The sequence below is a fragment of the Apostichopus japonicus genome, chromosome 4, assembly GCF_037975245.1.
Source record: "Apostichopus japonicus isolate 1M-3 chromosome 4, ASM3797524v1, whole genome shotgun sequence".
Lineage (NCBI taxonomy): Eukaryota > Metazoa > Echinodermata > Holothuroidea > Aspidochirotida > Stichopodidae > Apostichopus > Apostichopus japonicus.
In genome coordinates, this window is record NC_092564.1 from 17,167,088 (window position 1) to 17,189,816 (window position 22,729).

General features: G+C 35.0%; 1 protein-coding gene across 3 annotated transcripts in view; it reads left to right on the forward strand.

The window, feature by feature from the left end:
- The window catches only part of LOC139966641 (dual 3',5'-cyclic-AMP and -GMP phosphodiesterase 11A-like), a 100,181-nt gene that overhangs the window by 16,676 nt on the left and 60,776 nt on the right, over positions 1-22,729 (forward strand). For all 3 annotated transcript variants that reach the window (XM_071969885.1, XM_071969884.1, XM_071969883.1), the window contains exon 2: positions 17,974-19,219. In XM_071969885.1, coding sequence (XP_071825986.1) covers positions 18,026-19,219 — 1,194 coding nt within the window. In that variant the 5' untranslated portion in view covers positions 17,974-18,025. The remainder of the gene's footprint in view (positions 1-17,973; positions 19,220-22,729) is intronic.

Here is a 22,729-nt window from a genome sequence, read left to right on the forward strand (position 1 = left end):
GGCTCTACGCAATTTAGCAGCCTTCAGCTTCTTCTGTTTTGAAAATCCTAAATTTTGAAAGAAGAAAAAAGTAACTGCATATTTCTGTTATTGAAATTGCAGGAAAAATTCCTTTTGGATACAATCATATTGTGTAAACTATTAGAATGGTTCATGTAGCTGCATTATTGTAACTATTTATATATGCCTACTTTAATCTATATTAAGCCTATATGTTTACCATGACCGCGTATAAATCTTGATATTAATGACGTCATGCTACATGCGCAAATGCCATATTTAAAACCGAATGAATATTATCAGTATTTCCAATACAACAGTAGTAAAATATGTAAATTTTATCCCATTTATAACAGTATTGGATGACTTTAATGGTGCGAAAATATGCATTAAACTATTACGGTGTTTCACAATGATCCCCAGATGGTATATGACATTAAAATGTATGCTGGTACCATTGGAGATATATATAGTAAGGTATAGATCGCAGCTGGTTGGAAGTAAAATATTCGGACACTGTATATTTTAGACTTTTCATGTTTATCTTATGAAATGCTCATTGGCGTATAGGTTTATATATATATATATATATATATATTTATATATATATATATATATATATATATATATAAGGCAAATGTGTCACCAAAACAAGAACTAGTATTGTTCGATACAGGTGACAAACGTCTACAGTGGATATATGACCTTCCTTAACGATTTCGAACATATGGACATACAATCAGCGTCCATAGCCTATAGTGGATAGTAGTTTTGGTTAGTGGTTTGCTTACGTATTTATTTATTTACTTATATTTTTTAAATATATTTATATGCAAGTATATTCTCGACGAATGTCAATAAGTCAATCTTCTAGCAGTGAATATTCTCAACAGACACAATTTCAGGGAAATTACCTCCGAGGTAGCTCATTTTGTAGCTTTCTCCCTCACAATTTTCCTGATTTATATAGAAAGAAAATGGTAAGGGAATGGTTAGAAATTTCTCACTTTGATATGCTTGAGGCTATGCATAACCTTTCCGTCATAAGTTCACCTTACATTAACCTTAACAACCCTATCAGACAGATATGACTGAATTGTGTACCATATACAAATACATTTCTATATATATATATAACTATATATATATATATATATTTATGTTATATATATGTTATATATATATATATCTTACAGAACTATAAAACGCCTAGCCAACGATCCACAAGTGATAGCCGTACATTGCCTCTTAATTCGGCCGCAATTGGATTACTTCATGGCTTTAGATTTATGCAAATGGAGGCAATTTTCAGCCCCGGCACCTTTACTTCATTATACGTGACGTGAGCATTACAACTTGAGTCAGAAAAAATCCGCGAGCTGCAGTGACCGATATTGGTGATGCATGCAACCTCTTAGGGTTAAGTTGTATTAAACGCTAGAAAAGGGAATGAAAAAGAGAAAGAGCGCAAGTTTAGCGTCTGTAGGCAAAATAAAAAAAAGGAGAAGTCAAGAGTTTTGTATTTTAACGGCAGATAAATGAGCTAGGCGTCTGCCATCTGAGCCTTCATTAGTTTGCAATGACAGAAAAAAAAATACGAACTTCGAGGTGTTGAGGAGGTACCTGGTTTTTCTATTTCTGAAAGAAAAGCTGATTTGAATCGGAGTCAGGCTGCGGGTAGTTTTAGGTCAGGCGTTGTGAGAAGAATTGATGTCAATTTGTTTGTGGAGAGATTAAAAGACATATGGAAGTGTTTTGTAATTTCCTAATCTTTGCTAAGGGTAGTATTTCATTTCCCGGGCTTCAGTATAGTGTAACTCCTCCTTGAATGAACCTTGAATGCACGAGGAATTGTTCAAGCTAAACTTTGTTCAAGAAACGTGACCATATACCTCAAGCCAAGTACATCGAAACGTGACCGAACCTCCAGCCAATTACTGGATCTGTTCAATATTATACATTGTTACCAATATAGATACACTTATACATCAACTTTTTATGTGTAGATATGATTTTCATATTTGCTACATAAAGACATAACTTTATTCACTACAAGACTGATCGATCATAGTAACACTTTTCGTAACACACAAAATACAATGCTATTAATTTGGGAAATTTTTAAAATTAAGAGAGTTGTAGATATATGAATGAACAATTTTTGTCTCTGAATATAAAACTTGAAATAGATTGGAACATTTTCTATCCAAGCGTTTATGTAAGTTTTGACTTGAACGAGCAACAATCCACACCATGCTACAAGGACGAGGGGGGGGGGGGGCGGCGGGGGGGATGTTGTAGTGGAACCAGTGTTATACGACAAAGTGTATATAACATTTTCAGAAATCATCATGAAGATATCTTCTTTGACGTCATAGAAAAGAGCATTTCAAATGATGGTATAAGTTCGAACAGATTAATGAGCGAGGCGTTAATTCTATATGCGTAATTCTATATCAGAACGATCCCCAATGTACGTTTGACCCTCTCAAGTGGTTTAAAGTATGACGTCAGTGTAGACTCAAAGTTAATTTCGAATTCGATGCAGAATTAATTCTGGAATTAACTGTTCCTGTCTGACCAGGTTGTATTTGATTGCCACTTGATTTGTTTGGAAAGAAAATCAACCTAATAAAGATCAGTACCTCATAAATCAAAGTGTCAGGTATACATCAAGTTTGATAGAAACAGTTAGGGCAGGTCTTTCAAAGCAATTACAAAACACAATGCAAAATAAAGAACAAACGAACAAATGACACCAAAGAAAATGTTAAAGGTTGTTTTGCGTGTCTATATAAATATATCAAATTAGAATATTAAAAACAAACAAACAATCATTGGAATATCATTTAATTTTAAGCCTGGACTGAGGATCCCGAATTAATTACGAATGTATAGCCTTAAAACTGAGCATTCTTCACATTATTCATATATATAAATATATATATATATATATATTTTTATATAATATAATATAATATAAGGGTTAATAACTCAAACATCAGAAGTGCATCGAATTATTTCTGCCGAAAGTTAACCTTAAGTCCCTCATTGGTCATAAATATTTACACTATATAGAGCCGAAGCCTTAAGATTACATGTTAAGATTACGAACAAAGTTCCTATATTTCATGCACTGAATCTGCATATTCGTCGGTGAAGCTAATATTACACAGGTTGTTAACACTTCGGTGTGCATATTGATTAGAGTAAAGATGCACGTAAAGTCCATCCATTTCGCCACAACCATGACCCCCTGGCGTTGGCAAGGTGTCAACCAAATTACAACTGTTTATTAAAAAGGTTGTCATATTATACACCTATTAATTCACAGACGGAACAAAAAACCTTTCCAAATTTTAATACAAAACAAAAATGCCGAAGAAAAATGGTTATATTATGCAGACGAATTTTTTTTTTACTTAATATAAAAAGTTCATTGTATGCATAAATAAGTGATATAATTTCATAATTACTGTCGTGGGAATATTTCGAATATTAACATCTTTCCTGCTCAATTCAAGGGAGGATTCTTCAAAATTTGCATCTAAGATGTATAACTTTGAGGGGTAGCCTACAGTAACTACAAAATTACAACGAATGGATGAAATTTCGTCCTTGAAGATTGGAAGGGATTAAAGTGGAAACATGATTTGTTCCCGTTCCATGTAGCTCCGGCTAGAATTTTGCTTTTATTTGAAATAATTTGTTAAAAAGTACATCAAACAAATGACAACACATTTCAAATTCAAACCAATTCAAAACAGCGTTTACGATATGCTTATAGCCTACAATGATGTGTAATATATACTTTTGGGATAAATAAAAATTCATGACAGGTTCTACGATATACTTATAGCCAATGTGATGTTTCATCTGTCTTGGAGTAAATACCACTTCAAGATAATTTAAACGATCATGATTATAACCTACAACGATGTGTCATCTCATCTAGAGCTACAGACCAATCCAATGTACAGTTTATAGGCCTACATTTTGATACATATATCCCACAATCACACGTCATCAGAAGTATACCATTTAAAGGTAATAATTACGATATGCTTATAACCCACAACGATGTATCATCGCATCAAGAGCTACAGATCAATCCAATGTACAGTTTAGGCCTACATTATTATACATATATCCCACAATCACGTGTGTCATCAGTAGTATACGGGTTGAAGGTAACGTTTACGATATGCTTAAAACCCACAACGATGTATCATCATCTAGAGCTACAGACCAATCCAAAATACAGTTTAGGCCTACATTACTATATCCCACAATCACGTGTCATCAGTAGTATACCGGTTGTAGATAACGTTTACGATATGTTTATGACTCAAAACGATGTATCATAGGGTCAATATGAATCGACTTGTTTTATCACTATACGTACTTTTCTGAAATGTGCAGCACGTCACGTGACCCTACAGTAACGGTCACCTGTTTGTTTACATTTTAGTCCTTTACGTTAACTGTTTATTCACGTAGGGAGGACTTGTGTCAACAGTACGTGTAGAAAGTTCATCTTGATACTGTGTATGGACTGTTTATTGTTTTAACTGGGAAGTGAAGAAGTATGTCAATAAAGTAGCATTATGTTGGTATTTTCTAAAGGAAGCAAATGTTTATTCACAATGGAAGTTGTTTTGATTTTTACTCAAGATTGCTAGTGGTTATTTAGGGAGAAAAAAGTCCCCAGTTAATATCTGCTTGATATTTTCACTGGAATATGTTTAATTCTTGACAAACTATATGGAAGCTTCGATCAATGCCGAAAACATTTGAAGAGAGAAAAAAAGATGTAGTAATTGTATTTTGCTTTGTCATAATGGGATACTTTTGCTAAAATCAATTCTTTATCTGCAGAAGTTAAGTATAGTTTAGGGTTTGTCACACACCGTGAAAAGTGCTTATTGATTCAAATTTAGGTAAAAGCATCTTTACTGCGACAAAAGGTCTGACTTATGCTGAATCGCAGGAAATTGAAAAGAAGATAAAAGTCTTCAACTTACGTCTCAAAAGATTTGCTAACGATTAGAATATTTTTTGTAAATATCTGTTAATTGCTGGAGTTTATAAACTTGGCAAAGAAATGTTTCTTTTTCTATATATGCATAGAAAAGGAAGGACGTTTTTCTTCAGCAAAAAGGCCTTTGTCAGATGCTGATTCAAAATTTGCAAAGACAAAATCATTACATTTAACATTGTCAGTAAAATTTCACTTTATTTCTATATAAGAAAATAGAGAAAACCAACGAAACTTTTCGTGCGAATCCAACGTTCATCAGCAAATCATAATTGCTAGCAAATATTTGTACACGTCCTTGACTTTCATACCATTTCCACGTATGCCTAAGTTGTCCCTCATAGTCTCTACTATCCTTTACTAGCCATGCAAAACCTTAAATATTCTCTCAATCATGGTAGAGACTAACATTACTACCTGTATGTACGTTAAAGACTCGTTATATTGTCAACGCCAGGAGTTGTTTGGAATCGCACCTGTGTACGTAGCAATTTCACCAATTTATGTAATTACCATATACCACTAAATATAAGTTTCAAGTCTGTACAGCAGAGTTGTACTACAAGTAAGACGACATGAGTAGTAGTATCGCAAGAAGAATACTACTACTAGTAGTAGAGTACTACTAGTAGCACAAGTAGAGTGCTACTAGTAGCACAAGTATATTTCTAGTAGTAGTAGTACAAGTAGAGTACTACTAGTAGTACTAGTAGAGTACTACTAATAGTACTAGTAGAGTACTACTATAGTAGTACAATAGAGTAATAATAGTAATAGTAATTGAGTACTACTAGTAGTACAAAGAGAGTACTAATAGTAGTACAAGCAGAGTACTAGAAGTAGTACAAGTAGAGTACTACTACTAGTAGTAGAGTACTACGCGTAGCACAAGTAGAGTACTACTAGTGGCACAAATAGAGCACTAATATTAGTACAAGCAGAGTACTAATACTAGTACAATATAGTAATAGTAGTAATAATAGTAGAGTACCGGTACTACTAGTAGTACAAGCAGAGTACTAATAGTAGTACAAGTAGAGTACTACTAGTAGTACAATAGAGTAATAGTAGTAATAGTAGTAGAGTACTACTAGTAGTACAAACAGATTACTACTAGTAGTACAAGTAGAGTACTACTCGTAGTACAATCAGAGTACTAATAGTAGTACAAGCAGAATACTAGAAGTAATACAAATAAAGTACTACTAGTAGTACAAGCAGAGTACTACTGGTAGTACAAGCAGAGTACTAGTAGTAGTACAAGTAGAGTTCTAGTAGTACAAGTAGAGTACTACTAGTAGTAGTAGTAAAGTACTACTAGTAGTAAAAGTACTTTGTACATTTGTACATTCATCTAGTATATTTTTCTACGCCATTTGAGATCATCTTATTTTCTTATGAATGGTTTTTCTATCTTTGTATTTTGATGTTAAGCGCAACCGAAAACTTTGTTGGGGTTGCGCTATATGAAATTCAATAAATAATAATAAAAGTAGAGTACATATATTTATATTTAAGCTTTCGCATGGCTAGTAAGCTGGACATTTCACCCCTCCCCTCCCTCCCCTTCTTCTACTCTATCACAATGTCTATACCGAATCAGAAATCCAAACTATATACAACGATTCATTGGCTGTAGTATACAGCAGTCAGGACAAGCTAAACAGTTGCTCATTCATCCATAGCACATCAGGGCAGGCGTTTCTTTGCATGGATCTCTATTAGTTCGTATACAGTTCGCATGACTTCTTAAATGAAGCGTGGTTTGCTGTGATAGATAATCTAGCATGGCAGTCCCTAAATCACTACAGGAGTGTTGAATATAATATCAGCAACCCACACAGACAAACGTATACCGGCATACGGTCAAATAATAGATCACCAATTTGATTGAAATCGTTGTTGACGTTGGAGGAATCTAACGCGTTTTTATTGCTTCATCTTAGAGGGGGACGGATGATGTTGTGACACAGTGAGATGTAACACTCTCAGAGTAAATCATATTTTTTTTTCATAAGATACCATTATTAATCTACTAATAACTTAATCTAAAGTGTCTAACATTTTCGCCGTTCGGAAAATTACTTCGCATTATTGGACCTATACATAGAAAATGTCAAAGTAATTGACAACATTACCTATGATATGACGTCATAAAATCTGAATTCAGATAGCTAAGCGTGTACATTCCAATGATTAGCTATATATAAGCCTTTAATCGGATGATGAGGATTAACCTGGGCAATGATTCCATAAAAGTATACAGTAACTAGCTCGTGTTTCTTTACCATATTCCACTTCGTTAAACCAGAATCATTCTAGCATATAGTGCGATCAAGCGCGAACACAGGAGGTGTTGGGGTGCACCTACCCCCCCCCCTCCCACCATACCGTTTTCAACACTTCACAAAACTTCAAAACGGTATTTTTCTTCTTCCTTTAATTTATATAATTTCATTTTATTTCTCCAGTATAAATCTGAAAATATAATTTTTCTACTTGTATTTAATTCTATTGTCATATAAGTATTCTCTTCATCATTTATGTCGGTGTATCTTGTGAACAACCGATATAACTCGAAATAATGTCTGTAAAGTTGCTTTAACTGGCACAAAGATATTTGGAATACATCCCTTGCCGCGGTATAGCAGAGATTATTTGCATATCATTTGCATTTTAATTATATTTGTCATTTGAGAAGTCTCTTTCTGTACTTCGTTTGCTGTTGCATTGATGTGTCTCTGTATACTTCTGTATAATCAGCAGTTTTTAAAAAAAATAATAATCAGCAGTTATTTTTTTTTTTTTACGTTCTACTTTCTATTCCTTTCGGTTATCATTCAACTTAGACTGTTAGTTATTGTTGACTAATTATAATTAACCCCTTTCTATTCATTAAACTATAGTATCTATATGAATTGTTCTATTCCCAGGTATTTCAATAGTGAAACTTTTTTTGCAATTTTGTTTCTTAAAACTTATGTGAGTAATTGCTATCATTTGAAAAGGGGAAGGTGACGAAATGTTGCAATAAGATTCGAATCGAATTAATTCTCTGTCCCTACCTCATTAAATTTTATTTGTTGACAGAAATCAACCAGCAACGCTTTCTTAGTTTGATTAATTACACTTGTGTTTTCACTAATACTCGGTGGGTTTGTCAAACTTGTCGACGGAGAGCGAAATTGATGCATAACGATTCGTTATTGAGCTTTAGTAGTAAGTACTTATTCCCATCCGGAATACATCAATAGTTTTTTGAAGGATGAAGGCTGAACTCATTTGCTAAATAAAACTCACCTTCAGTTGATAAAAACAAATTACATATAGCATATCTCTCTCTATCGTATTTTTCTTATTGTCTTTTCAAATAACCCTTTGCTAACGACCAAGTGACGTCATTACATTACTTTAGAGTTACATGGCATTAATATTTTGTGAAAAATAAGAAAAATTGTACAAACCTATAGTTAGCGAAATCTGTGGCAAGAATATGGCTGATTTACGTCACAAATAAAAAGCTTTCCGTTCGATCTGATATATTTGTGTCTCTTCATTTCATTATGGTAATTGACCACATGTCTTGAATAATGCATTGGTGGTGATATAACGTAGTAATAAAAAACTTAAAAACATAGACATTAACTAAATTAATTGCAGATTTTGCTTCACCGCCAACTACAGCAATACAAAAATAGATTTGTTTCCGGCAATGAGTAATTTGTTTGTTTGTTTGTCTGTCTGTCTGTTAAAAGGGCAAAGGTGAATATGAATGCTGTATTGTGTAGGTCGTTTATATTGTACAGAGAACTATATTAGTATAGTACAAAATCATGATGTATTATTTATCAGAGGCATGCATCTGATGAAGATTTCCCGGCAATACTGCAAACATGTTATAACCCCTATCAGCGGAAGTACTAACTATATACTCGCATAACGGTATTTCACTACATGCGACACATATCTACAACCCTCTCCCCTAACAACGAACAGTAGCAAAACGTTATAAACAAAAATGCAATTGCTCGTTCTCTTTGCAACATTTTGCGGTATTACCTCGAATATAGCTTACGTCAGCAAGTGGTTATAAGCAGTATTGATCATAAAAAAACTAAAAAAATCCGTTACATGAAAATTTCTTCTTGTTATAAAAGTCTTGTACCCGTTTCTTATCTGATCGCTACGTCTTTATTATTCAGCCAACGTCGAAGGCAAAACATTGGAACGTTAACTTTTTTTTAAGTACGATATAGCGATTTCATCGGTAAAAAAAAAAAAAAAAAAAAAAAAAAAAAAAAAAAAAAAAAAAAATTAGCTAATCAAAGGGACGCCATAATCCATACCAAATAGAAGAAAGAAAGAATAAAGAGAATATAGGCAAAAACAAGAAGCAGAAAAAGTCGTATTAGTAATTATTGTGAATTTTGATGGAGAGCTGCCGAATTTAATCTCGTTACTTGAATAAATGAAATAAGATGGGCTGTAAAGGTGGAGGTCTGGGATTACTGCACAATAGAAGTGCGGCTATATAGTTGTATATAACCAAAATACAACAGGATGATAACACTTCAAGGAATTCGCTTTCCATGACGTCATAGGTTTTAGCTCAAGAGAAGGCGATTCTATACTAATTAGAACTACACCGTAATAAATCTTCTATCAATCTTGTAGTATAGTCTCTTCTCCTTAGGGGTCACATGATGTCCTGGAGAGGGGAAAAACACCCAAATAAACAAATTACTTTACATTGGTTCGAACTATCAACGTACAAGTTTATGTATATAAACGCTTTGGTAACGTATTTGTCTTGGGGTGGAGGGCTCAATGGGTTTGGGGTGGAGGACTCGAAGGGTTTGGGCTGGGAGAAACCTGCGCAATCATTTGAACTTGGGCTTCCAGATGTTGGAATGACGCTAACAGAATGGAATGAGTCTTGACCTTAAAGGTTAGAGGTCATACACAATTAAGACGTTGGTATTTGCTGCTCTATATTGGCTATATATATATATATATATATATATATATATATATATATATATATATATATATATATATATATATATATCAATGCTGAAACCATTTTGGCAGCGGAGGCTTAAGCTGTATAATATTACACAGACCTGATCTTCATGTACTATAGAGTCGCGTATAGTACGAATGTACTTCAATGAATGACCTTGATTAACCGTTTACAAAATAGAAATTACCGCATCCACCTCCCTCTACACACACACCCCTTCCCCTCCCCACCCTGCCCTCGTTACTTGTAAATGAAAGTTTCAGACGGTGTTTGGTGAACGTAACATTCGTACCTCAGCCGCCATGTATTTTTATTTTCGAACATTCTCTCAAACACACATTGGTAAGCATTATATGTGTCTGATTACTTCATCCTTATATTTTGACGGCCAGCGATATATAGTACAAAAAAACAAAGAAGGGAAAACACCAAATTATCCAGCAAAAGATAACTGAAAGATAATCGCGTTTGGAAGTGTCTTCCTCCGCTCATGTATCTGTGGGATATGTCTTTACGATGTAGCCTTACTGTGATTACTGCAGGGTAGTATAAAATAGGAGTCAAATTAATGAATATTAAAGAGGAACTAGATAATCATTAGAATCAATGCTGAGAAATTTGTCGCCTATAAACATGCACTGAATGTAAATTAGAGACCAACACAATGTAGATAATGCAAATGAAATTTGATTCTATATAGTAATGTTGCTGACAGACAAATGTTATTCACTTATGGGATTCGATATATTTCAAATTTCAAAATGTTTTACCTTTTATAATGAGAAATAGATACGCTAGTTAATTTACTCATGACCACATCTTCTATACTTTTTTTTTGCAAGTACTTTAACACATGTTTATAGCGCTACCTATGATATATGCAGTTATACCTAGGAAAATGTCTTCGACTTGAAAATTTACCGAATGCATTATAAGCCTCTGAAGAGATGGCTAATAAAGACTTGCAAATGTAATATTGCGGGGCGTCGTGGATGTGGCCGATACTAACGGTGATGGATGGATGGGGTTAGTCGAAGATAAATCTCTCTCTCAATCATAAGACCAAGCCAAATAACAACCGTACTACAGTCATTCAGTACTGACGTAGATAAATAATTGATTAAAAAAATATAAGGAAGAAAGAGAACAATAAGGTATTCATTAGATTTGTTGATCAGAATATCTCTTTTCGTTGATTTGGTAAGCAATGTGGCGAGGTTTTCTTTGATTGACATATAATTGCCACGACCGAATAGGGTAGGGGAGGGGGTCGGGGGAGCCCATTGTATAACACTACTCTACTATAAATTTATAGCTTTATAGTTTGATCGTTTTATGTAAGGTAAAGCTTACAAAATACACTTTCTTACCTGAATCTGACATGAACACGGTCTAATTTGCTCTTAAAGGGGCACAATGGGTTTGAATTAGAAATAGTAATGATGATTATGCAGATATACAAGTGCCGTATCATATGTCATACACAAATTAGAAGACAGGGATAGATAAGAACAGGAGAGGAGCGGCGGGAGATGTGGCGGCTTGATTAACATACTGGGTCGGCATCTCGAGACCCTCAAATGACGTTTGTAATGTTGTTAACATTTTACTCTTGAACAGGAAAATATTTGCAGGAACTTTGTTTACTGGTTTATCACACCACCTTCGGTACGGCCTTTTAATTTCAGGGGGGGGGGGGGGTTGCTTACTGTCATAGTATCTCTCCCATGGTTTCTTTCGTTGTGAGTGGCTAAAAGCATTCAAAATATTTTAGAAGGATTTACAAAAAAAATACATTCATTACATGATTCAAGCGGCTTATGATCCACTCAGATCGGCACGATTTCGTCAGACTAAGTGTGACGGCATGTTAAGTCTATAATAACTGCACCATATACCAGACTGTTCGTGAGCTTGCCAGATTATTACACGGGCCTCCATTGAAGTAGCAGTTACGTAACGTAAAATATCAAGCACCAAACCTGATGTTGTACCCGGCAAAACATCAGATCACCCAATGTGAAACATTTGAAAGGTGTTGCATGCATGAAAGTCACGAGGAAAAAAAACAACCCACCAGTAATGTTAGCCCCCCCCCCCACCAATGTCCTAATAACTCAACCAATCCATTTTAAATTTTATTTATTTATGTTTTAACTTTGAACGTACCTGGGCATCTTAATTGAGGTCATGAAACTGTTACGTTTTTTTTTTCTATGGAGTTTTGTTTTGTTCATGGAGGTAAAAATTTTACCTCCATGTTTTGTTTCCGAGGAACTGAATGAACTATCTGAAATGTGTGCTAAACTAATTGGTCCAGTCACTTTTTTAATTGTTTTTTACCGAAATAGAACCTACCAGTTGGACTGACAAGAAGTGACGTTTTTTTTTACTCTCCAAAGAACATGTCATCAAAATTGACTTGATTCCTACTATACAGTCTCCTGTTATCAAGTCATCACTAAATATCACCAAGAGGTGACAAACGACGTTGACGTTAGAAGGAAACTATCCTTTGAATGTATAACGCAGAAGTGTCCGGCATGGCATTTGACTTTGTAGAAAATTTGGGGGAGATAACGATGACCTGTAAATCGTTTTGTAAGGGAGTAAGCTTTTTCATATACATATATAGATAGATAGAAAATTGTCATTTATAAAGACCAGCTTCTATCAGTGCCACAACGGCACAGACTTGCACAGATGGGCTAGAACACAAACAAATTATCTTATTATTATATATCTTTTATCTTATTATTATAAAATTATATATATATATATATATATATATATACATATATATATATCTTTATATTAATACTATTTATATAAACATATCTACCTATATATATATATATATATATATATATATATATAAATTACAAATCACCATTGTCATTTCAACACTTCAGCAGGGTTCAATGACCATACTTGAACACCTCTTTGCGCATGCGCCAGGTAGCCGGCAACTCGTGTTAAACCATCTCTGTGTACTCTGTATATGTGCTATACCGGTACCTTGTTTACAAATTCCAGTGTCTTCGCTAATATGACAAGTCACCCTGCCTGCCTATGATATCACGTTGTTTCTTGTGATTTGAAGTTTGACAGGTTTCTGTGGTAACTATAGTCTCCTTCCAGAGTCGCTGCTAGCTAATAGCTAGCTCACTACAGAGTGGTCGATAATTCTCAAGCAACCTGAAAGGAATACATTTCGATTTTTTTTTGGCATCAATTTAGTCCATCCCCACGAGAATGATGAATATTACCCATATTTTAAGTGTACATAACATACGGCTGGATCAATATGAAAAAGTCAGAGTAAAAGATAAAAGTTTCTTTCGTCTTCTGCTCATCTTTTTTTGTAACCGAGAGCGATGAATCAAATTTATTCTGATTATATATATATATATATATATATATAAATATATATATATATATATATATATATACATACATATATATATATATATATATATATATATATATATATATATATATATATATAGTTACAGTTAGTTAGTTATAGTTATTCGTACGGTACGTAGAATAAAATAACTGTTGATGTGTTTAATATTTAATGCAATTATACTTCTCAATTCACCCGATACACTCAGAGAACACAGTAACTACTGTAAATCTTAGTTTTGTTTTGTACCAAAGTGAAAACTGGATCGTTCTATAAATTGGTAGCATGTCTTATTAGGATTACAGTAAGAACTGTAATCCCAACTAATCCAGTTTGACGCATTTGTTGGGATTACACATATCCTCAGTTCTCATATAGTAACCTTAATATAGTACGTGCTATACCGGTTTATCGTATTTTTACTGTGCTACAAATCTACGGTACAGTTATTGTACTCTCTGTCTGAATTGGTTGCTCAATTAGGTTTGACAATGGGATCACACGTATATGTGTATGGATTGTATATATTTTTTTGTTTTTAATTTTATATAAAGAAAAAGTTGAAACTAACATTTGTTTTGAGTGGTCATGAAATTAATGTGAACAGACAAATAAAATATCAAGAAAAATTAAAAAAAAAAGATCCACGTCAGTTTCCAATGGTCGAATAGGTTTTAGTCAATGCATTTTGAACTTTGTTTTTCTTTGAAATTATCTTTGCTACAGTAGCTCGATAGCACTTTATAAATTTCCGGTTTTATCTTAAATCTGGCTAACATTTTGCTGAGTAGCTTAAAGAAATGGAAATAGATGGGAAGAGGAGGAAGAAAGTAAGATGACTACGCCAATTAAGGTACTTCTATCTTTTACCGCAGGGAAGTATTTTTGTTGTTGTCGATGTGTATAGTATAAAAGCCATTCGTCATAAAGTAATTTAATATCGAATCGGGATGACATTTAACGCCTCCAAAATGGACGCAAGATGCAGTCACTCGAGGATATTGTCTTATCGTACCTCGTTTACGACCGCCAAAGACGGGCACAATAAAGGCACTTGAAATGTGCTGACCAATTACGAGAAAACGTGTTTGATAGAAAACTTGACGAGGACTGCATCGATAATGAAACACTTCACAACGTGTCTGGTAATATAGCGGAACTACTTCTTCTCAACAGCAAGAGCATTGCCATACTTCACCCATACATAGAAACTATTTTGATACTTAATACTTATACCCTGTATTTAAATAACCCCCCCCCCCCCAAAAAAAATGAGAAGAACTGTCTTTCTATGATATTTTTCTGCATAAACATCTAGCATCAAAGTATATGAATCCATATGTTAAACCTGTCGTATGGGTCGCCTCCATTCTATATTACGTATTTAGTGTTGCTTGTTGTTAAATCTAGACATGTAATGTGAGATGTTTCATGCAAAAAGTCAAAGAAAAGTTAGTGTTCTTAATTGCTTGTATTCTTGAATTATGTCTTACTTTGTAAAGATACATTTCATACAGTGTACGTATTAAATAAAAAGGAAGATATTATCACCAGGAGTATAAAACACATACAGATTGAAATAGATTGAATATAAGAGAAAAGAAAATTTTAAGTTAAAAATAAAGATAGCTATCATATAAACGGATAGTAACTTAAAGAAAAACAACTTATTAATCGATAGTAAATGCTCAAAAACTTCTGTTTGAATAATGATTGTAGCGCGATAAAGAAAAGAATTGTTTGATAATTTGTAGTCTGTATTCTCACAATGATAAGTATACAGAGTTTCAAACATTTATTGTGAATTTTATACAACAACATATAGCTTCCATTCGAGGTGGCGAGAGAGATTGTATACTGTCCACGCCATGGCCTGCAGCTTTAACGTTCTCTATTATGTGATATATATGTAAACGGTAAAGTCGAAATATATACCTACTAATGAACTTATCCTTTAAGGTGAACATTTTTTGATCCCAAAACTTTATCTGGATAAAAAAGTACTTTGTAAAAGTATATTTCCCGGAGATTTCTGACTTTCCTTTAATTGACAGACAGTTTGTGAGGAATTAATTCAAATGAATAGTTGAATGCCATTTTTATAAGTAAAATTCTTTGCAATTACAAGCTATGTATAGTTCATATTTTGTTGACAATTGAGCATGCGCATTGATGATTCCATTATTTCTAGACTTTTTAGTATATTTTAATAGCCATTACCAATGACCTTTAAAAATGCAATTGATTTCAGGCTCCAAATATCGGTCGAAGTGACCGCGAAGATATAACTGACTACCCGGTGATACACAACTAATTGTCATCGATTTAGTTCTTAAAGATCAAAGCTCTTCATTACGTTGTTATTTGCTCCTAATTTTATCGATTGACGTGAGATTTAATCTTTTCCAGGATGAGTTTGACCTAATCTTAGTATATCACAGCATGAAATCAGTGGGCTCATGCAGACTTCATGTGGGTAATAGACCAGCTAATTTATATATTGAGGCGAGGGTAAAGTTAAGTTGATCAAGAAAAGCAGACGAAATATGTAGGCCTACTACAAATGTTTGAGAAGATCAGCGAATTTTGTTGAGTATCATTTCAACAACTGAATTTTTCAGTTTAATTCAAGCGTGATATTGGGTTCATATATATATATAAACATTCTCGCTGAAATAAGTTAATATATGAATATTTCTTCTTCGATTTCCTTAGTGGAACTGCTTCAGCGATCGAAATAACATCAATAAGGCAATCATAGAAGTTTGTCTTATCTTGTCGTTTATGTTACACGCCTGTCAAACACAATTTTTCTAATTGGTCTGTTGGATGAATTTCCTGCAGCATCTAGAGGTTTCTTCAGTCTTTTTTGTTTAAATATGTGAGCCTTGATGCTCTGTCAGATGTCAAAGCATTCTATAACCTTTAGAAGGAAGTATTCTTGGGACAGGACAAAAATCCTCATTAAGACGAAGCAAGATGTCTTCTGGCAATTCCTTCAATAATGGAATGGGAACAATTTAACGCCAAGGAACCAGGAAAGCTTTCATAACCACGATCAAATATATTTGTGTCGATTGTGCATTTACTTAGTGTGTGGACTGGCCTTTCCTTGGTATTAGTATAGAGATGCAGCATAACCTCAACTCTACGTCCCAAATATAATTAATTAATTTCACAATATAACATGAAAAGTCATGTAATGATTCAGAAACGTAAAATTACCACGCGTTACTACGCTAGCCTATGACTATAGCAAATCGCTGAACGTGTTCTATTGAAGTCCGGAAGGAGAGTGATGTGGAGGGGAGGGGATGGAAGGGGGGATGTGGGAGGTGGAAGCTGAATTGTTCACCTAACCGTCCAACATAGCGATTATCTCAGGCTGATCCCCTAGACATTGCAAAATGCATACGTCCATATTTCATTCATACATGTGTTAGCGGACACAGAGACACATACGTTGATGAGTTAATGGATATGTACCAATGCCATTGGGTGGGGTAGTGATGTTATAAGGGGATAGCTAGGATAAACATAAAGAACTCAAACTACATAGTCTAGGGTACCTGGTTTTACCCCGTTAGTATTCAATTTTGCCACCATTACCAAAAAGGCACCTCAAGTGGTCTAGGTTTATATATCAGTGGCAGTGCTACAATGGATGCGACAATCCAATTCCAAACATTTATTAATGTCTCAATTGATCAAGAAGTCTTAACCGCAGGAATGCAGTACTCGGAAACTTACATAATTTATAGGGTCAGGCAAGAGTGTAATTCTTTCATGGTGGAGTACATTTTCTAATGGCCCGTGTGGTCTGTAGGGCTCCTGATAAAATAATGGATGGAATATAGTAAAGAGGCACGGAGGTGTGAGATGCATGATAAGTTTTTAACGTCATGTTACATAATGGAAATATGTTTTACATTCGTTGTTCTTCTTTTTCTCCTTAATAGGTGCCAGACGTATCTTTACAATTGTACTTTATGTTATAATATCATTGCATTGGTCAGAAAGAGGTACAAACCAAATAATCAATGAAGCAAACAAACCAACAAAATAAATCAATTAAATCAATCTAGATATTTCACACACAATTATATTCAAGATTAATATAACGACCCAGATAAGTACATCATTTTATGGTACATCTGGAGTTGTGTCACAAAGTTTTGTAGCGCCTTCCACCATAGCGTTGCTTTGGGAGAGACACTGTACCTGGAAGCAGTATCTTACCCTTAACAGTAAATTAACATCCCGAAAAGGAAAAAGAAAAAAACTTTCTAGTATTAGCAGTAACACGTTTGGTGAAGTTTAATAATTTTTAACCACTAAACTTGATTTCCTTGTCTTTTTAAAGACGATACCGAAGACCTTTAACCTGTAATTTAGAGGATTCAACTTTACCCTACTAATATAAATGACTTCCCCTTTCGTTGGCCTAGTTCCAATTTTCTGAGATCTATTACGTCGACCATATTTTGTCTTATTTCTTGACAGATTGTCAACTACCTTTTGAGGACCCATAGTCTATCCTGTCTACCGGCAGTAGATGAATATCCTTCGCTGCTCTTCACTTGGCATCGTTTGGTCCGCCTGGGATTACATTAGTAGTTGGATCTACGCTTATACACCGCCGCCTAATGAGACAGCACAGGCTCTTCTAGATACAGACGTTGAAATGACGGTGCATCAGGTCAATGCAAAGGATGTGGCCCATTGGCTACAAGAAAATCAAAGCTGGTTTGAGGATTTCGTCCTCGCCCATGCCAAAAGGGATCTGATTCAAAAGTGGTTGGATTCTCATTCCACAGAAACTACCGAATCTTCCGCTTTATCAAACTCGATCATCTCTCCCACACAGAGGAAAGATAAACACCAACAAAGTGTCTTTTTTGGAGGAATAGTCACTAGCCCTCCTAATCCTGTTGTATCCAGCCCATCCCCAGTTTTATCGACTCCTTCTAGTTCTTCCTATTCGACCGTTTCTTCCTCATCGAGGAAAACGGAGCACTCTGATTCGGGTGAGAAATCGGAGAGTACATCTTCAGATGAAGGGATTGCACCTCCCGCAAGACAAAGATCTGGATCCAGACAATACCTTCGTCAGGACTTTGCTCGTGCGAGGTCTAAGGCAGTCTTTAGTACTTGGGCTGGAGCTACGGATCTCGGCGAGAAACAGCTCGACCAACTCGACACTGGACCAATGTCTCCAGGCGACATATCCGATCAGGCCAATTTCAACGGGAGACGTCGTTTACGAAGGGCATCAACGGTGCCGCCACCTCAACTCCATGTTACAGCGCTTAGTCAACTTTTAGAATCCAAGATAACGAGAGCTCCCCATAGGACGAGTATTTCTAAAGAAGCAAAGCTGAAATTAAGATCGGCGAATGAAAGAGAATTCTTCTTAGCTCTAGTCAAAGACATCTCGAACGATTTAGACTTAAACAGTTTACGGGAAAAGATCTCTTCAAATGTTACTTTACTTGTAGACGCTGAAAACGTCTCGATATTTTTAAAGGAAGGACCTCAGTCTCAATTCGTTTCCAAACATTCGAGCACGACGTTATGTAGTTCCCCTGTCTTTAAGTTTCCTCCACATATTGAGAACTTGATGTCCAGAGGATCATCTTACGATGAAGAGCAAACCAAGCCGGAATCGTTAGTTGTTGAGTGCGGAGATGGAATGGTCGGACATGTCGCAGAGACGGGAAAGAATGTCAGAATTGACAGTTCTGTAAAGGTAGGTAAATAATTATGCATATTTTCATTTCGTTTCGTCCTTCAAATCTTTTTGAAATCAAAACCAAAGAGGAATTATCTGTTGACATGTTAGTCTTGAGGTACACCATTGGGTGTCGTCTGCTCGCCAGTGAACTGCAGATGAGATCAACACCTATAGCTTTGTGAGGATATAACTTTGAATTTCCAATCATTTGCTTTGGTTTTACTATGTCATATGAGACAAGTGAGCCAATGTGAAGTATGTTTCAATCTGCTTATAGATCGGTCACAATATTAGATTCGGTCAAATGTCAAGCAGTATAGAATAACTTCCAATCTATATTATTTAGAGAGCCAACCGAACCCGAGCAACTCATTGGTGATGTCTTTTTACACACTCTCATTGAAGTAATTCGAAAGTATGGAAACTGATTAATGTAATTCATCTGTCTGTAAAATGGGAACTAATTAAGATTAAAGAGCTTACCACGTTCAGTGGTAATTTTGAAAGTTTAGCTATACGACGATTTTGAATGCTCAGAAACGTAAAGAAAATCAATTTTTTTTTTTTTTTTAAACTGTATGTAAAAAACAAAAAACTCTTTCGAAATATTTAGAAGACCCCTCTCTTTTAACCCAGGGCTTTCATGCCGATAGGAAATCAATTATTTCCCAAGAGTAGTGAAAGTCCATTAGTCGAATGCCGATATGATATTCGCGGTTGACAAGGCAATGCACCTCCCACGAAATTTTAAATATAGACTGATTTTTTTTTGCAATATCAATAATTCAGAAGAATGCATTTTAAAAAACCGGTATACTTACGTCGTTTTGTGAGTGCAGCTAAAGGATGTGTCATTCGCAAAAGGGATTCATAAGTAAGTCTGTATGGGTCCAAGAGTTATCTGAAACGAATCGGATGCATGGCACAGACGAGCATGTTGCTAAATTTGATTTTCAAGAAAGAACTTTGCGACGGCGTACACATTAAGCACACGCAAATCAGGGTTGAATATTCCATACGCAATTGTTAGACCCACACACTTTATGCTAATGCACAAAGAACAATAGAACCGTTATGTAAATTCATGGTGGTTATAATTTTGTACTGAGGGTTGTAAAGTAGTCAAAGCTTACTAGTAACGAATATTTTACACGTCGAAATGACATGATTGTGGAAGATTCTTGGTATATTTAGAATCTATTGCTGCGATTGGTTTATCGTGAGCGTTCATAAAACTACTTACTTTACCGTGCGGGTGTTTTCATTATATGGGGTTATAATACACACTGCTAAGAAGGCCTGTACGTCACTAGAACATTATGCATTCTATATATGGAGCTGAGGTAAGCGGTGCGATGAGATATATGGGTATAGCGAAAAGTCGTGTCGGTCTGTCTATGTAGGATGACGAGGGGGGGGGGTGGGAGGGGGGCTGGGGAGGGGTTAGCAGAAATCGGCATTGTTGAAAATTTCTTTATATTTCTATTTCGGAGTGGGGGGAGGAGGTTCTCGTGTTACGAAGTAATAAATAGCTTGTTTTGATTGTAAGAACGTAATCAAACGAATGGGGCCTCCATGGGAATGATATTGCAAAACTTTTTGGTTATCTATTTGCGGGATGATGACGTAACCCATTACGTACTTTTAATATAGTCAAATGTTATAGATTTATACTGTGTGGAAGAAACCGGGTTTTTACATTTGCATGTCATATAGTACTGAATTTAAAAGATGTAAATGCAGTTTTATATAGGCCTACATAGAATAAACACGACCGTCACTCCGCCCCTCCCACTTTTTTACGTTTACTGTAATTTTTCCCAATTTTCATGATAAACATAAATCGAGTAAGAAAGATGTTTCATTATTTTCTTCGTTTTTTTTATATTTTTTTATCTTCACTTTATCGTCCCTGTAATGTTTCCTGTAAATCAAGACTACAACTGGGGGATTCAGGTTCCCCTTTAAACTCAGACAGTTGCACAATTTACCAACTACTCTGCTTTTCCTCGAAAATGTCAATTTGAGGAAGGTTTTTTTTTCTCTCCGCTTCGAGGCCCCATGCATGTCACGGTTTTTGGTCTGGCTATGACGTCATCTGTTTAGTCTATTATTCACGGACATGTAAAATGTGACGCAGTTCAATTCTGGATGTTTCCTAGGTTACTTTGACGGTTCAAAAGTGGCCGGATGTTAGCACATCACGAGAATGTAACAAACAACCATCTTATATAGGTTTTGAATCTCAGTCTTCAAGATTGCTTTATCTTTAATGTATCTTTTGCACTTGCAAGGTTATTCTAGTCCGGTCTGAAAAAGTACACAGACTTACTTTCAAGTTTTAACATTTTGAACAAAAAGTGAAGCAGAAAAGGAGAATTGAACTATATATAATATATAAGGTATCTTTTATTACTCTTCAAAGAAACAAAAATGTGCATCATTTACCGTAACCTGACCTAGAATGCACTTTTATTATCGATGTTACACATTTACATATATTTATTACCGTCAGTTATAAGCCTAAGTATTACCAGTAGAATTTCAGTACATATATCTCGGAAGACTTTATTAGGTAATATATATATATGACGAGATCATGCCACTGTCAATGGGAACGGATAAAGGGGATGAGTTAACATCTTGAATTAAAGGCATTGAAGACTCGCCCCAAACCGCGTGGCACCCTCTGAAAAATTAACTTTCCGTTGCTTGCAAGTGAAGTTTTTTTCTTGTCGCTACAAAATGCAGACATTAATGAAACGTGATACCTTGTTATCTGTTATCTAGACCTGAGATGTCCATCGGTGCTATGTACACTGTGATGTGGGTATTGTCCGTAGCTGTATGTATTGACTGTACACTGGTGTCTACTTACCGACAGTAGCAAGCGGTGTTTGTATTTTCTGGAATCGATGGCGGTGTCTAACACTTCTGTTACACCTCATTCGAAACTAGGTCAGATTACCGGCATTAGACGTTTCTTTGTGCGCGAGTCTTCACACCCTTTAAAGGAGTTGCAAACTCAACCATTATCATTTGGTTCTATGTGATAGAGATATCTACTTGACATTAACATATTATACCGATACAGCTTAGAAATATCTTGTTCAATTTGGTAAGATATCATTCATATCATATAACATTTTTTGTTTTATTTCCTCTGATATGGATGGGATTTGCAAACTTTATTTTGAAATGTAAAATATTGGATTCTTTTAATATGAATTTATACCGGCATAGGGTTCACAATATATCAACATGCTGTGTATGTTCACCTAAGTTGGCAAAATAAGAAGAAAACATATATAAATAAACCACACACAAATATAGTAAAAGTTTCCACCTCATTATAGAATCATGATATCACATGGATAAACTGACAATATATATGACAGATCCTCACACGACATTTTCAATTGTGATATCTCCCAAGTAAAGCAATATATATATGTTGAGTAAGTTGTCCATTTTCTCATCATCATATGAAGTATGGATGTACACGTCTTCTTTAGCATGAGAATT